At 65.9% G+C, this 16,003-nt stretch overlaps 1 protein-coding gene across 1 annotated transcript in view; it reads left to right on the forward strand.

Annotated features, from left to right (window-relative positions):
- Nucleotides 1–14,268, forward strand: part of UNC13A (unc-13 homolog A) — a 35,735-nt gene extending 21,467 nt beyond the window's left edge. The window contains exons 25-44 of the mRNA XM_062596589.1: nucleotides 3–137; nucleotides 596–729; nucleotides 1,123–1,208; nucleotides 1,502–1,628; nucleotides 1,756–1,852; nucleotides 2,034–2,177; nucleotides 2,696–2,779; nucleotides 3,152–3,229; nucleotides 3,522–3,610; nucleotides 3,734–3,886; nucleotides 4,087–4,210; nucleotides 6,049–6,054; nucleotides 7,635–7,673; nucleotides 8,793–8,822; nucleotides 10,015–10,071; nucleotides 10,183–10,263; nucleotides 10,398–10,545; nucleotides 13,057–13,149; nucleotides 13,267–13,426; nucleotides 13,938–14,268. Of these exons, the coding sequence (XP_062452573.1) occupies nucleotides 3–137; nucleotides 596–729; nucleotides 1,123–1,208; nucleotides 1,502–1,628; nucleotides 1,756–1,852; nucleotides 2,034–2,177; nucleotides 2,696–2,779; nucleotides 3,152–3,229; nucleotides 3,522–3,610; nucleotides 3,734–3,886; nucleotides 4,087–4,210; nucleotides 6,049–6,054; nucleotides 7,635–7,673; nucleotides 8,793–8,822; nucleotides 10,015–10,071; nucleotides 10,183–10,263; nucleotides 10,398–10,545; nucleotides 13,057–13,149; nucleotides 13,267–13,426; nucleotides 13,938–14,226 (2,154 nt within the window). The 3' untranslated portion in view covers nucleotides 14,227–14,268. The remainder of the gene's footprint in view (nucleotides 1–2; nucleotides 138–595; nucleotides 730–1,122; nucleotides 1,209–1,501; nucleotides 1,629–1,755; nucleotides 1,853–2,033; nucleotides 2,178–2,695; nucleotides 2,780–3,151; nucleotides 3,230–3,521; nucleotides 3,611–3,733; nucleotides 3,887–4,086; nucleotides 4,211–6,048; nucleotides 6,055–7,634; nucleotides 7,674–8,792; nucleotides 8,823–10,014; nucleotides 10,072–10,182; nucleotides 10,264–10,397; nucleotides 10,546–13,056; nucleotides 13,150–13,266; nucleotides 13,427–13,937) is intronic.
- The last annotated feature ends 1,735 nt before the right edge of the window (nucleotides 14,269–16,003 follow it).

A 16,003-nucleotide genomic window follows, 5' to 3' on the forward strand; every position in this document is an offset into this window, starting at 1 on the left:
AGGTCCAGGAGCTGCAAAGCCCACCCCGAGCCAGCCAGGTGGTGAAGGACTGCGTGAAGGCCTGTCTCAACTCCACCTACGAGTACATCTTCAACAACTGTCATGAGCTGTACAGTCGCGAGTACCAGACAGACCCGGTGAGCAGGGCAAGGAGAGCTGGGACCTGCTGGGACTTCACACACGCGGCCACCCCTGAGCGGTCAGGGCCAGCCCTGGGCCCCCAGCCGTGGTGGGGACAGGGCAGGGGGACCTGCCTGCTCTCCCTGCCATCCCTTTCCCCACCTCACTGGGTTTTCCTTCCCTTCTCCCCCTGCCCCCCTTGCTGCTCTGGCCCTTCTCCAGGGTGCTCAGCCCCACGCAGAGCAGGCCCCAAGTCCTGGGCAGGGCTTGAGGCCCCTTGCTGCAGTCGAGACTGGTCCCATGTCACTAATGGATGTGGGGACTGTGTGGAGCCCCTGGATGATCCCAGGTCCCCAGCACCATGGGAGGGACCAGCAGTGACTGCCTGCCAGCCTCCCCATTAGCCCCACCGTGAAATTGAGCCACACAGGGCATGGGGGTGACTGGAGCCTCCTCTGTGTGCCCGTCGCTCCAGAACAAGAAAGGCGAGGTGCCCCCCGAGGAGCAGGGCCCCAGCATCAAGAACCTGGATTTCTGGTCCAAACTTATCACCCTGATAGTTTCCATTATCGAAGAGGACAAGAACTCCTACACGCCCTGCCTGAACCAGTGAGTAGATGTGGGGAAAGGGCACTGTGCTCGATTCGTGATTGAATTAGTGCTTTGGAAGTGGGAAAACTGAGGCGTGGGGCAGGGGAGGAGTTGGTGGGTGACTTACTTCCAACCTGCGCAGCAAGTTAGCTGTCAAGCTGGGGAAAGACCCCAGGAGTCCCATTTATGGACACAACCACATAAGCCCGCCACAAGCAGCAGGCAAAGGAGAGCCATCAAGGTTGCCTTGAGCCTGGCTCCATGCACCAGCCCCACCAGGTGGGGGACAGTCTGGGGATAGCCCTAGCCATGCCTGGGCTGACATGGGTCCCTGCTGTGGTCTGGCCCTGGCCACGGAGCATTATCTCATGCTCCAGTCACCCGGTGAGCACACTGTCCTCTCCTCCCCAGGTTCCCACAAGAGCTGAACGTGGGGAAGATCAGTGCCGAGGTGATGTGGAACCTCTTTGCTCAGGACATGAAGTACGCGATGGAGGGTGAGTGCCCCTCGGTTCCCACTTGAATATTCACTGGGCAGGAACAAGGCTGCTGGGCAGGAACAAGGCTGCTGGGTCATGAGGGAGGCTGTTTCATCACCTCCGTTAACATCATGTTGAGGTTACACCCCTCCCTAGAAATACCTACAGCCCACTCTAGCTTTGCTCCATCTCCTTGGCATCTCCAGAGCCACCTCTGGGGCCCTGGTGAGACTCGCACTCAGATCCCCAGTCCAAGGGATGGGAGGGCTCGAGGCGACACAGCCCCATCCCGCTCTTGCCTTCCCACGCAGAGCACGACAAGCATCGTCTATGCAAGAGCGCCGACTACATGAACCTGCACTTCAAGGTGAAGTGGCTCTACAACGAGTATGTGACCGAGCTCCCCTCCTTCAAGAGCCGCGTGCCTGAGTACCCTGCGTAAGTGCAGATCTCGAGGGCATCTGGGGAGGGATGCTGCTCACCGTCTTGCAGTGACAGATGTCCTCCACCTTGCTGGACTGGTCTAGTGCTGGTCACACTCACTGGGGATGTGCCTCTCTTCCAGCTGGTTTGAGCCCTTTGTGATCCAGTGGCTTGATGAGAATGAAGAGGTGTCACGAGATTTCCTGCATGGAGCACTGGAGCGGGACAAGAAGGATGGGGTATGATGGGAGCTTGTCTCTAACTCAAGCCTGGCACCAGGTTCTCCCCTTCTACCTAGCAGGCAGATGGGTGCAGGATTGTCCCCGGGCCACTGCAACCTGGGGTGGGTGACAGAGGATTGTCCCCTCAGCCAAGAACCACCCCCATGCCTCCAGTTCATGCTCTCTCTCCCCCTTGCAGTTCCAGCAGACGTCCGAGCATGCCCTCTTCTCCTGCTCCGTGGTGGATGTCTTCTCCCAGCTCAATCAGAGCTTTGAAATCATCAAGAAGCTGGAGTGCCCTGACCCCCAGATAGTCGGGCACTACATGCGGAGGTTTGCCAAGGTGGGGACCTGCCACGCTGTCCCTGGCCCCTGGGCTCTGCATGCCACCTGCGAGCGCTAGCGTGTGAGGCACAACCTGCCTCCAACAGCGACACTTGAGTGAACCTGTCTCCCAGAGACCCCACGGCTCTCCCGGCTTTGCTAGCGTGGGAGATTAGCTAATTAATAAGTTAATTGTTTAATTAATCTAGATTAATTAAATGCCACCAGCTTGCTGAAGCGTGGCAGGGGAGTGGCATGTGGGCTTGCTGGCTGGTGGCAGATGCCTTCATGCCTGTGCCAATGCTGGAGCTGCCCGCTGCCACCCGTTGAAACCAGACATGCTCAGTCTGGCTGGGAACGGCTGCACCCACACGGGTCTTGGCACATCCGGGGGGATGCAGGGCCCAAGGAGGCCACAGCAGATCCGTGCATTGGGTTACTTCACTGCCATGAGACTCACTATCTCCTTCCCTCCCTCCTTCCTCCTCCTCCTCTTTGCTCTTTTCTGGGCCTGTCCCATCCTTCATGTGGCTGCAGACCATCAGCAACGTGCTGCTCCAATATGCCGAGATCATCTCCAAGGATTTCGCCTCCTACTGCTCCAAGGAAAAGGAGAAAGTGGTGATGTACCCTCTCATCTTTCTGGTGACCCCACGCAGTGACCCCAGCTGTGATTTCAGACCCAGAGCTGGTCCCCACTGTCACCAGTCCAGCCTCGGTCTCATGTCCGATGGCTCAAAGGAGGCCTGGCAACTCCCAAAATGCTGCCATGCGGGGTCTGTGTTGTGGCTGGCATGGGCATCCCTGCTCTGTGCACGTCCCTGCCTCTGATATGGAGATGCCAAAATGAGCAGATGGGACGGGAGAGAGCCTAGTTTTGTGGCGTGGCCGCCTTGCTTGGTGTCTCTGGGGTGTGAGGTGGTGGTGTGGACGCTAGTTCCTGTGACATTGTGGTGTTCGATGCTGACCGTCCTCTCCATCCTACCTCTCCAGCCCTGCATCCTGATGAACAACATCCAACAGCTCCGAGTCCAGCTGGAGAAGATGTTTGAAGCCATGGGGGGGAAGGAGGTGAGTGTTGGGAGCCCCCAAGGGGGAGCCCCACAGAGGGGCTATATCAGTCTCCTCTCCCAGGGGCCAACCCCTTCCCCAGCTCCACAGTGCTGGACCAGACCCCCTTTTCCTCCCATTTCATGTCTGCATGGATCACCCTGTCCCACCCCATGGCACCTGCTCTGCCAGCAAGTCGGACCAGGGATAGGCTTTGCCCAACCCTGTGGTGCTTTTGGGGTGCACCCCAAAAGGCACCCCAGGAATAGATAAGGGATACTGATGTCTTCTCCAATATGTCCCCTTTCTCCAGCTGGATACAGAAGCCAGTGATATCCTCAAGGAGCTGCAAGTGAAACTCAACAATGTCCTAGACGAGCTGAGCCGAGTCTTTGCCACCAGGTATCTCCAGGCAAGGGGACGAGGGCTGTTGGGCAGGGAGAGCTCTTGGGGGTCTAAGAGCTGCAGCTGAGGCCAGGCCAGGGACTCTCTGGGCTGAGCCCTCTGGGCGTTGCTTCCCCCCAGCTTCCAGCCGCACATTGAGGAGTGCGTGAAGCAGATGGGTGACATCCTGGGCCAGGTGAAAGGCACTGGCAATGTCCCTGCCAGCACCTGCAGCAGCGTTGCACAGGATGCTGACAATGTCCTGCAACCCATCATGGACCTCCTGGACAGCAAGTGAGTGTGGGGGACAACGCCAGTATGGGGACCCTTGTGACAACTGGGCTGCCCCAAGGCACTCCAGGAGCAATGTGGACCCAGGCAGGGCTGACATCTCCCAATATCCCATGGGGATGGTGGGGCCTTTGGTGTGGCCAAGCAAAGGGTGGCACCAGGTGTGCTGTGCTCAGACCTTCAGCCTCATCCCCTTTCTGCAGCCTGACCCTCTTTGCCAAGATATGTGAGAAGACGGTGTTGAAACGGGTGCTGAAGGAGCTCTGGAAGCTGGTAATGAACACGATGGAGAAGACCATTGTCCTGCCCCCGCTCACTGACCAGACGGTGAGTGCCAGAGGACAGGGACCGGGAGGAGGGACACTGGAGCTGAGCCACAGGTGGCTGATCTGGGGTTATACCTCGTGCGTGGATGGCCTGTGTGGGACATCATTGCCTGGAGCCCTTGCTGACTGCTGAGGACATGGGGGCTTCACTTGCCTCCCCAGCTCATGGCCGGGAAAGGAATGGAGGAGGGAAAGGTCCATGCTCAAGCCAAGTGCCCAGTGTGATCCAGCTGATCTCACCAAAGGACTGTCAGTCTCCTGCCACCCTCATTGTGGCACCAGGAGATGAAACTGGTCCTTTCCTCTCCATCCTTCCCCTCCAAGCTGTGGGCACAGCATCCATGCCGTGCCTCTTCAGCATCAGTCTGTGGGCACGGGCCCTGCGCCAAGAGGTAAATCTGGTGACTCTTGGGGTGCAGCAAGCTATGGCACGTCAGCCTTGCTGCGGGGCTGGGATTACTCCAATGAACAGGAACTATATCTTCTCCAGGCTCAGGGGGTGATGTGAAGATGAGGATAGTTTCCCTGGGTTGGGACTGAACCTTTGCTCATGGGTTCAGAAAGACCCAGAGGCACAGTAAAGCTCAGGGAATCATTCCTTGGAGAGAGGCTTTCTAAAGGCTTCATGGCTCCGTCTCGCATTTCTGTGTGTCTCGGTGCTCCTGCATGTAGCAATGCACCCCAGGGTTTCATGGGGGGCCACCACTACCTATCCCAATGGCTTTTGGTGGGGGAGCTTCTGTTCTCTCAGGTCTAGCAGGGAAGGGGCAGTTCCCCCTCCACCGCACCGGTGACACCAAAGGCTCTGGGCTGGCTGCGCAGCTGACCCTGTCCCTGCCACTCTTAGGGGCTTTTGTCTCTGTCATGGAGCTGGGAGCTGGGACTCCAGGATGGGCTCTAACAAGGAGCCACCGACTGCTGAGTCACCTCTCCCAGTGCCCCAGGGCCGCGGGGCTTCTCGCACTGTGTGCGTAAGGGATGACGTGATGCAGGCTGTTTCTCTCCAGCCCTCCGCAGCGAGGTGGCCCAGCTTAGCCACCACCAGCTTGCACCTTGCCCCAGTGCAGAGCACGGCTCAGGCCAGCCCACGGGGAGCGAGGGCGCCGGGCTGCCCTGCGACGGCGTCGCTCCCGGCTGGGACCGCGCGCTCTTGGCCAACGTGGTCAAAACTCCAGTGCTAGCAAGGAACCCGGCGCCGCTGGGTCCCCAGCCCAGCCCCGGCTCCTGTCCCCTCCCTGCCACGTGCAGAGCCCTGTGCGTGGGGAGAGGAGGCTCATGTGGATGTGTGGATGGTTTCAAATGCCGCTGGGCAATTTTTCCCAATTTCTTAGAGTTTCCTGCTGGAGGCTGGTCTCGCCGCAGGGCAGGGCCCAGCTGGGGGCCTCTCTCCAGGCTCTGGCCTGTAGACGGGCTGAGGCAGCCGGAGGTTGGGTGCTGGAGCAGCCCGTCGAGCGGGTCGAGCGGGCTTTTGCTCTGCGTCCACTGCCTCCCTCAAACTGGGCGGGCATCAGCAGGGCTCGTGTGGACATGTTGCCCCGCGCTGGGCTGCAAGCCACCCCGATGCAGCCGTCTGGCTGGGATGGACCGGGAGGGATGGGATGGGACCAGTTTGGTGCCATGGAAATCAGAGATGCCGGCAGCAGGGTAAGGGCATGGAGCGCTTTGGTGACCGGCGTCAGCCCCGAGCGCGGGGTGCCTTCACAGCTCTGCTGGTCCCGGGCCGGCGGGAGGGCGCCTGGGGCTGGGGCTGGCCTGGGGGCAGCCGGGGGTTGGCGGAGGGACACGACACTCATGTGACGGTTGTTCTCTCCAATTGCTCTGCTCTCCTCTCAATGGCAGATGATTGTAAGTACGGCAGCTCCCTGTCTGTCTGTCTGTCTGTCCGCTGTGTGTCGGTCCCGACCTCGCCGGTTCTTGTCTTGTGTGGCTGCCCGTGCCCTCCCCTCGCCCTCCTCCGGTCCCCGACTCACTTCACCTCCGTGGCCCCCTTGTCCTCTCGCTGCCCGCTTGGCACCGGCTCCAGCTCCTGGCGGGGAGCCCCCGCCGCGGCCCCGAGCCGGGGGGTGCGGAAGGGTCCTGGAGGTGCCCGGGGCGGCTGGATTTGCCACGGCACTGGGTTGGCGATGGGCTGGGGGGGGGGGCGTGGAGACGTGGGGGCAGTGGTGGGGATGTGGCCAGGGCAGTGCCACCTAGCCAGGGCCAGCCAAACCCGGGCTGATCCCATCTCCTGGCTCCGTGCTGGGGAGGAGGGGAGCAGTGTGTGCCAGGCGGATGGGGCTGCTCTGCCTGACCTGCCGTGCCTCAGTTTCCCTATGTGCAGTGGCCGTGCCAGGAGGAAGGCGGGGCGGGGGGTGCTGAGGGCAGAGGCTTTCCCAGCTTCGGTGAAGAGCATCTCGCTGGGACACGGAGGTCCCTGGCTGAGGTTGTTCGGTGATCAAGGCGGGCAGGGGGTGGGGGGGGGGGAGGTTGCAGCTCGCCAGCGGGAGCTGCAAGGCTTTTCCCCGGGTTGGGACACGCGACCGGGAGCCCGGACTCCTGGGTCCCCTCCTCAGCACTGCTGCAGGTTCCTCGCGCGGCTCTGACCGGGGGATTTCCTTTCGGTGTCCTCTGCTCGGTCTGTGACAGCGCGTCGGTGCCCTGCGGGGCATGGGAAGGGCCGCTTCCGACCCCCTAATCCCACTCACCCCTAATCGGAGCACCCCGAGACCGCTGGCACCTTCCCGGAGAGGAGCAGCGGTGCTGGGCGCCCGGTGCTGGGTACCGGCTGCCAGGCACCCGCCTCGCTGGTCCCTGCAGGGCACCAGTGCACGTCCCGCTGCCCCGACACCTTTGATTTTAAATACGGTGTTTGGAAAGATTTCCCCCCCGCCCAAGACCTCATGGCCCCCAGCGTGGGGCCGGGGTCCAGCCCAGGTCGCCTTCGGCTATGCTGGGCCACCTCCCCCCCTACACCCCGTGTCGCACAGAGCCAAGACCGCTGTCCCTGTGGCCACTGCAGCAGTGGGGACGGTGGCGGCTCTGCCCGGCCCAGGTGGGGGGTCCCAGCACCGTGTGTCTCAGTTTCCCTCTGGGGCAGGACGTCCCCAGGGACCCCCCCCCAGCATAGCCCTATGCCCCAGCGGCCCCGAGAGACCAGTTAAAAACCCCAGTGTGGCTCTTCTGCCCCATTCCAGCCTCGTTCCCCCCCCCCCTCCGGCTCTGCTCCAGCATCAGCACGGGGCCGTTGCCGGGCCCGGAGCTCTGCAGCTCGAGCGCACAGGAGCGGGAGCAGCTCCGGCGCCGGCCCTCCCGCAGGAGCTGCCCCGCGTGCCCGGCCATGCCCTGCCACGCATCCCCCCCCCAACACCCCCGGCCCCCCATCCCCGGCCCCGAGCCCCGTCCCACGTGCTGCCGCCGCCGCTCAACCTCTGACGTTGCTTCTACAGGGCACCCTCTTGAGAAAACATGGCAAGGGGACAGAGAAGGTAAATAGCCCGGGGGCTCCGGCGGGCGTCGTGGCCCCGCGGCCCCCCCACCGGCGGGGCTCCCCGCTTGTCCGTGCTTCCTCTGTCGTGCTGTCTGGATGTGCCGTTGCCTGCGTGGCGTGGTGTCGTGCCGAGGTGTGCCGTGCTGTGCGGGACGGGCTGCCTGCGCGTGAGCCGGGTCTGTGTTTCGTGGTGGTGGTGGTGGTGGGCTGCCGTGACTGCTTGTCCCATTTTGGGGAGGTGAGGGGGGGGCAGCAGGGGGTGATGGGCCCCGGCGCTCCCCGGGGTGCCCGCGGAGTCGCTCCTCTGCAGGCTGAGCACGGCACAAGCTCGCCCCCAAACGCAGTCCATCGCCCCCAGTGAGAGCTGACACCCCAGCAGGAGGGGGGCCGTGGGGCTGCAGAGATCCCCTGGATCTCCAAGCCTGCTTCCTGCCAATCCATGGCCCAGCAAGGCTGGCTGAGCCCCCAAACCTGCCCGAAGGGTTTCGCCAGTTGGCCTGGCTGCCCAGGCTCGCCCTCCACATGGCCACTCGCCCTGGGTGCTCCCCATCCCCTCCCTGGGTGCTCAGGAACGCCGTTCCGGCCAGAAGGAGTTTTCTTCCAGGCTGCCTGGTCCCAAGACCTAGATCCTGGGACGGGCAGCTGCAGAGCCCGGCTGGGCGATGCCCTCGGCGCAGCCCGTGCTGCGGTGGGAGCAGCGAGGGTGCCCGGGACGCCAGGCTTCTGCCCCCGGTTTGCCGAGTGCTCCCGCGCAAACCGCTTTTCTCCGCCTGCTGCGATTTCCCCGGAGTCACCCGAGGCCGGGAGCAAGCCGGCCTCTGGGTCAAGAGCCGCAGAGACCTGGCGTGCTCGTCACAGCCGTTCAGGCGCGCGAGGGGTGTGGGGAAAAGCAGCCAGGGGAGGAGTAGCACTAGCAAAGGCGCTGAGCTGAACCTTTGCGGGTGTGAACTGGTGCCAAACCAGTGCCACCAGCAGACAGCTGGGCCCAGCCCGGTGCTGTGGGCAGCAGAGGTCGCAGAGCCGGACCCCGCTTGGCCGAGGGACGCGGGGGGCCCCGAGCCCACGGCTGGCCGCTGCCGGGGCCACCGGTAGCTGTGCCTTGCTGTTCTCTTTGCAGAGCAGGGTGAAGCTGCCCAGTCACACTGAAGTAAGGACACGGCCCCCCCCCCCACCTCTGCTCCCTGCTCTGGCCTCCGCCGTCCCTCTGCTCCGTTGTCCCTGGCTCTGCCCGGTGTGTGTGTGGGGGTCCCAGCTCTGTGCCGTGTCCCCCCGGGCTCCGTTCGAGGGACACCCATGTCCCCGGCTCCCAGCAAGGAGCAAGGGAGGGGTTAGTGGGAGCTAAGGGGGCAGAAGGAAAGGCTTAAAGGAGGGCACAAATGTGTGGGGCCGTGGGGCCAGGCACCTGCAGAGGGGACCGTGGCACGGCGGTTACAGGATCTGGGTTCATGCGTTGCTGGGAGGCACTGGACATACTGGTCAGGAGAGGGGAGCAGTGGGGGAGTCGCTGGCTCTGCCCCAGTTTGCCCAGCAGTGTGGTGCCACGGGCGCAGCAGGCGCTGGCGCTCAGCCCGCGCAGGGCTGCTGGAGCGGGAGCTGAGCCGCGCAGGGGCGAGGGGGGGGCCCCGCATCGCCCGGCCTCCAGCACCGTGCGGCACCGGGGGGATTCCCACCTGCAGGGAGGGGGGGGTCCCGGCTGGCCCCGGCGCGGGCGCTGCTCTGGGTGCCGGGTCACGGCCGGGGCCGGGCTGGGAGCAGCGGGCGCAGGGACGGCCGGCGGGCGGCCGGGGCTGCTGCGCCGTCCCGCGGCGCCTGCTCGCTGGCTCCCTGCCCCCCCCCCCCCCCCGCCCCCCGCTGCGTTTCCTCCTGCGGGCTGGGGACCAGTTTCCGTGCAAGGTCTGTGGTGCCCCTGTGCCGTGCCGGGCTCCGCCGGACGCAGGAGCGGGTGCCAGGGCTGTGGGCACCGCAGGGAGCAGGATGGGAGCCCGGAGTGGAGCTGGAGGTGCTGACCGGGGTGTGAGGTCCCGGGTCGCCGACCCCCCGCCCCCGCCCCGGGCAGACGCAGATCTGTGCTGGGGGTGGTGGGGGGGGGGGGGAAGGACCAGCGCTCGGCACGGCTCTGGGGACAGCGGGTAGCGGTGCTGAGCCGGGCCTGCCCAGACAGCGCTGCCCCACGAGAGCCCCGTGCCCGGCGCCCGGGGCGGGGGCGAGGGGACCCCGGCAGCGCAGCAGCGATGCCCCGGCCCGGCGCAGCGCCGGGCACCCGCCGAGCCTTGCCCGCGGCGCGGCCCCCCCGCCCGGCTCGCTCACCGGGGCCGTTCCCTTCCCTCTGCTCTCCGCAGGGCACCCAGATGATCTTCAACGCGGCCAAGGAGCTGGGCCAGCTCTCCAAGCTGAAGGTACGGGCCTGGCTGGCACGAACATCGCCATGAGCGGTTGGAAGTCCCCAGCGGTGCCCGGCCGCCTTGGCGCCCCCCCCCCCGGTGACCCCCCGGATTTGTGCCTTGCAGGACCACATGGTGCGGGAGGAAGCCAAGAGCCTGACCCCCAAGCAGTGTGCCGTGGTGGAGCTGGCTTTGGACACCATCAAGGTGAGGGTGCAGCACCCATGCCGGTGAGGGGGTCGGGGTGGCACGATGCGCTTCCCGGGGCCGTCCCCAGCTGCCGGTGCCGTGGCACAGAGCCAGCAGAGCCGCTGAGGGCCGGCGTCCGTCCCTCCTTCCAGCAATACTTCCACGCGGGCGGCGTGGGGCTGAAGAAGACGTTCCTGGAGAAGAGCCCCGACCTGCAGTCGCTGCGCTACGCCCTGTCCCTGTACACGCAGGCCACCGACCTCCTCATCAAAACCTTCGTGCAGACCCAGGCTTCGCAGGGTAGGGCGTGCTGCACCGGCCCCCCACCCCACTCCGGCCCCCCACCCCGAGCGGCTGCTCCGCCGCCGAGGTTTCAGCGAGGGGCCCGTCCCGGTGGGGCTGGGTGGGGGGGTGGGGGGACACGGTCGCGGCGGGCAGGATGGGGTGCAGGGGATGCGGTGGGGAGGAAAGGGACTTGTGGGGGGGGGGGGGGGAGCGTTCACCCTTCTGCGGTTTGCACCACATCTTGGGGATAAGGAGAGGTGCTGGGTGCCCGCGGAGGTCCGGGCACACCGGCGGCAGCGCCCAGGGCAGCCGGGCACCCCTGGGTCCCTGCAAGAGGAGCCGCGGCACAAGCCGCTCCTGCTCCAGAGCCAGGGGTGCTGAGCACCCTCCAGGGACCGCGCTGCCCCCGGAGGTCTAGCTGCCACCCCCTTGCTGTGGCCCTTGACGTCTCCAGCTGGGGAGGTGGCAGCTCAGGGGCCACCGCGCACGGCCCCCCGCTAGGTGCCAGTCCTGTGTGTGTCCCCCCCTCCCCGCCTTTGCGCGGGCTTGTCTGCGTCTCCGGGCTTATGTTTGCTCTCTGTGCGCCCCCTCCCCCCCAAGGGGCGTCTGTCCGTCCGTCCGTCCTCTCTGTGCCAGCCAGGCCGCCGGCGCGGAGCGGGCAGCCAGCAGCACCCGCGGGTGCTCCCCGGCACCCGTGCGGGCTCAGCGCCCGGGGCCGCACCGTGCCCGGCGCTTGCGTGTCGCTGCAGTGTCGTTTGGGTGCTCGGCCGTGCGTCTGTCTGCGAGACCTGATCTCTCTCTCTCTCTCTTTCTCTTTCCTCCTCCCTCTCTTCCTGCTCTTTCCTCCCCTTACGCACGCTGTTTCTCTCTTCCACTTTTTTTGCCCTGTGTCTCTGCCTTTCTCTCTCTCTCTCTCTCACCTTCCTGCTAGTTCATGGTGGAAAAGGTATTAGGTTTACCCTTAGTGAAGAAATTTGTCCTGAGAAGGGTACGTGCACCGCTCCCCTGTCCCAGCACCCTGCCTGCCAGCCGGCCCGGCCCCCCCGAGCGGCTCCCGCCGAGCCCCCCACCCCGCTTCGGGCAGCCGGCCGTAAAATTGGGAGGCCCGGGGCTCAGCCCCGAGGGAATCGACCTCCTCCCCCCAACCCCCACAACGCCCCACCCGGAGCCCGGTGGAGGAGGGAGCAGGCTGGGGGGGGGGGCAGTGGGGGGGGGGGGTCGCTGTGTCCCGTGGGGACGCACTGCTGGCCGGCGGTGCCACCCGCCCGTGCCCACGCTCGGGGCACCCAGGGGCTCTGCACACGAGCCTCGGCCCTTTGGGACCCCCCCCACACACACTCCCCCACCTCCATTGCCAGAAGGGCTCCACGGGCCCTGCTTGGCCTCCATCACAGCACCCCCCCTCCTCCCCCCGCGAGCCGGGACTGCGCCCATGCTTGGCCTCAGCACCGAGATCCCCCCACCTCTCCATACACCCCCCCCCCCCCCATCATCGCCTCCATTTCGGCTCAGCATGCGGCACCGCTGCGGCACAGGGTGCCCGGTGGGGAAGGGGGTGCCCCTGGGGCGGGGGGGGGGCAGAGGGGCCGGAGGATGGAGAGCAAAGTGGGCCCTCAGCCAGCTTCGGGGACACCCTGGCAATGTGTGCCCCCCCCCCCCCAGCACCCCCACCGCAGCCCTGGCACGCCTGTGCCGGGCTCCACCACGGTGTGACACGTGGGGCCGTGTCCTCCCTCACCGTGTTATCCCCCCCTCCCCCCTCCCCCGGTGTTTTCGCTGCCCCGTTCCCCAGCGCGGAGCTTTTTGCTGCTCTTGGTTTGCTCCCCTTGGCCTGACTCGTCCCGTTCGCCCCGCTGAGCCCGCCCTCCCACCTTGCAGCCCTCCGTCACCCATGGGTGCATGCACAGCTCGAGGCGGGGAGGGGGCTGCACTGGGGGGTGGGGGGAAATGCTCTTGGGTGCAGGTCCCCCCCCCCCGTCAAAGTGCCCCCAGGCTGGGCATATGGGGAGAGGGCCCAGGGCTTGGTGTGCCCCCCTCTCCCCCCGCCCTGAGATGGAGGGGGGCAAAAAAAGTCCCTGGCAGAGCCATGTCTGCCCGGTGGCACGAGGTCTCGTTCGGGGCACAGCCCCAGGGCTGCACCGCAGCCGGCGGTGCGAAGAGCATGTACCCCCCCCCCCCCCCCTCCACCACCACCACCCCGGGTGCCACCCAACACGTCCCCATCCTTGCACTGAGCGGTGACAGCCAGCTGCAGGGACCGGGACCTGGCACCATCCCTGCCCGCTGCCCCCCAGGTGAGGATGGGGGCGGTGGGGGGGGGGGGAGGGGGCTCTTCCCCAGGACTGGCAGACCTTGCAGGGATGGTGGTGGTGGTGGTGGTGACACCCCAGCGCCGTGGCGAGCCGGGCTGCCGTGGCGGCACCGCGGGCCGCGCTCGATGCCGCCCTGCCTGGTGACCTGCCTCCTCCGGTGGGCTTGGCGCCGGGCAGGGGGCTCGCGCTCACGCAGCCTCCCTCCGGCACGCAGGCTCCGGCGTGGATGACCCCGTCGGCGAGGTCTCCATCCACGTGGAGCTCTTCACCCACCCCGGCACCGGCGAGCACAAAGTCACCGTCAAAGGTGGGCGCCGCGGGCTGGGCTGCGGGGCCTCCCGGCTGCTGAGCTGCCGCCCCCCCCCCCCCCCCCCCCCCCCCCCCCCCCCCACCAGCCCACCCCTCACCGGCCTCTTCCTTGCAGTGGTGGCTGCCAACGACCTCAAGTGGCAAACGTCGGGCATCTTCCGGCCCTTCATCGAGGTCAACATCATCGGGCCCCACCTGAGCGACAAGAAGAGGAAATTCGCCACCAAGTCCAAGAACAACAGCTGGGCGCCCAAGTACAACGAGAGCTTCCAGTTGTGAGTGGCAGCGTGGGGCTGGGGTGGGGGAGTCGGGCCCATCCCGGGGGTGTGGGGTGGGGGGGGTCCCCTGACCCTGGGGTACGGGGATGCTGCAGCCCAGCATCAACTGGAGATGCGGCAGCACCAAAAACGCCTATTGCTTTTTTCCTCCCCCAAAGGACCATGCTGATGTTTTCCAGTGGCAAAAGCTGCCTAGGGAAAGTGAGGATTGGGAAAAAGGAGGGAAAAAAAAAAAAAAAAGAGATTTGGGGAGGGGGAAGAAGGGCTTAGATGACTCAGGTTTCCCTTAAAACAGCCCTCAGCCCCCACGGGGGCCAAGGGGTGACCCCCCCCCCAACGTTGGCACGAGGCGGGGACTAATCCTGCTGCCATCCCGCTACCTGGCTCCGGTGCTGCCGCAGAGCCCGGCGCCCACGAGCCCGGCGCTGTGCCAACGCCGCCTGTGCCTTGTCCCCCCCCCAACCCCTTCCTCCTCCTCCTCCTCCTCCTCCTCCCCGCTCCGCCGCAGCACCCTGGGCACCGAGACGGGCCCCGAGTGCTACGAGCTGCAGGTGTGCGTCAAGGACTACTGCTTCGCCCGGGAGGACCGCACGGTGGGCATCGCCGTGCTGCAGCTGCGCGACGTGCTGCAGCGGGCCGCCTGCGCCTGCTGGCTGCCCCTGGGCCGCCGCATCCACATGGACGACACGGGCCTCACCGTCCTCCGCATCCTCTCGCAGCGCAACAACGACGACGTGGCCAAGGAGTTCGTCAAGCTCAAGTCGGACACGCGCTCGGCCGAGGAGGGCAGCGGTTAAACGCTCCCCGTGCATCCCCCCCCCCTCCACCCCCCCCAAAACCATCCCCCCGTCTCCCAGCCCCTTTTCTACAGCATCCTCCAGCCATGGATAAGCCATACGGACCGGCGGCGAGAGGAGCCCGCCGGCCCGTGCCGCCGGACCCCAGCGTGGGGGGACCCTCCCGGCCCCATCTGGTATCGCCAGGGCGGCCCCGGGGTGGGGTGGGGGTCCTGGCCCTGGGTGGGTGGGTGGGTGGTGGGGGGGGGTGTGAGGGACGCGGGACGGGGCCGCGCGCCCGGCACACGGAGCGGGGCCGTGTCCTGGAGCGGGGCCGAGCGCTCTGTACATGTGTAAATAGCTGTACATACCCGGGGCAGGGGGACGCAGCCCCCCCCACCCCCCCACCCCACTGTGCGCAAGGGCTATGGGGGGGGGCCCACATGGCACCGGGGCGCCCCAGAAGCTCCCCTAGCCCAGATCCCGTCTTCCCTGTGCCTCCCCCCAGCTCCGCAACAAGGGGACGCAGCTCCGGGGGTGCCAGGGCTGGAAGTTGGGGGGCAGTGGGGAGGCGGGGGGGGTGAGGACCGGGTGCACCCCCGCACGAGCGACCCGTCGTCCTCGGCTCTGGCTCGCCGGGACGCGCACGGCCGGCCCTGCTCGTCGCAAGGTCCCAGCAGCACCCAAGGGACCTCTGTGGCACAAGCCAGATCCGCCCCCCCCCCACCCCAAACTGTGCAGCCCAGAGGCTCCCCCCAGCCCCGGTTGCCCTTTGCTGTCGTGGCCCCGTGGTCAGTGGTGTGCGTGTCTCGTGCGGGCGGCTGGGGGACGGGGACGGCGACAGCCCCCCCGGCTAGGGCAGGCAGAGCCCGGATTTAACCCCCAAAGTCAATATACCTCCCCCCCCGGCCCCCCCCCCCCCCCAAAAAAAAAAAAAAAAAAACAGGGTATCCCAGCCCGGCCCCTCGCTCCCGCCCCGTTTTCTATAGGATTCGCCTGGGACCAAAGGGTTTAGCCGTTCACTCTCGTTTCCGTTCAATGTTTACACCCTCTTTTTCTAACTGCTGCTCGAGCGCGACCGGGCTGGGGCTCAGCCCTCGGCCCCCGCACACGCGGCCTCGGCCCGCCGCGGCTCCCGGCCCCCCTTCCCCGCGTGCCCCCTCCTCCCCGACAGCTCCTGTTCGGCATGTGATTGAACCGACCAACTCTGCTCATGTAGCATACTCGTCGATGACGCCCGCGTGTCTGTAAATACCCGCCCGGCGCTGCCGGCGGGGACTCCCATGGATGCATGACAGTGAGATGTTTTGCACTATTTTGACTTTTTTGGGCTCTGTAAAAATATTTTATTATAACTGACATTAAAAAGCACACCCTTCACTGTGTCCAGGGGTGCTGCAGGGCAGGGGCGGGCAGGCACCCGGCGGCTCCCAGAGGAGTAGGGCAGGAAAGCTTGGTTTTGAAGGAGACGCCCGAAGCCAGAGGTCTCATGATTGAGGTTACACCAGCAATAAGTGCCCCAGAAGCTCTGTCTGAAATGAAGGGCTGTGAGCGCGCCGAGCCCCTGCAAGGGCAAGAGCTCCCACTGAGGAGTTGAATGTGATGGGCTCCACCACCCTACGTGCTCCCACCTCAAACTCCGGCCACTAACACCCCATTCCACCCCAGCATAGCCCACTGCCTCCAGGGCTGCATGTGCCCACAGACCCAGCTGGGACCCAGGGACAGAGCCCCAGCTCCCTCCTGGGCACAGCACCCAGCTCCTGGCCACAAGGCCCAGGGAGAGCACCACCCCTCG

The sequence above is a fragment of the Rhea pennata genome, chromosome 27, assembly GCF_028389875.1.
Source record: "Rhea pennata isolate bPtePen1 chromosome 27, bPtePen1.pri, whole genome shotgun sequence".
Lineage (NCBI taxonomy): Eukaryota > Metazoa > Chordata > Aves > Rheiformes > Rheidae > Rhea > Rhea pennata.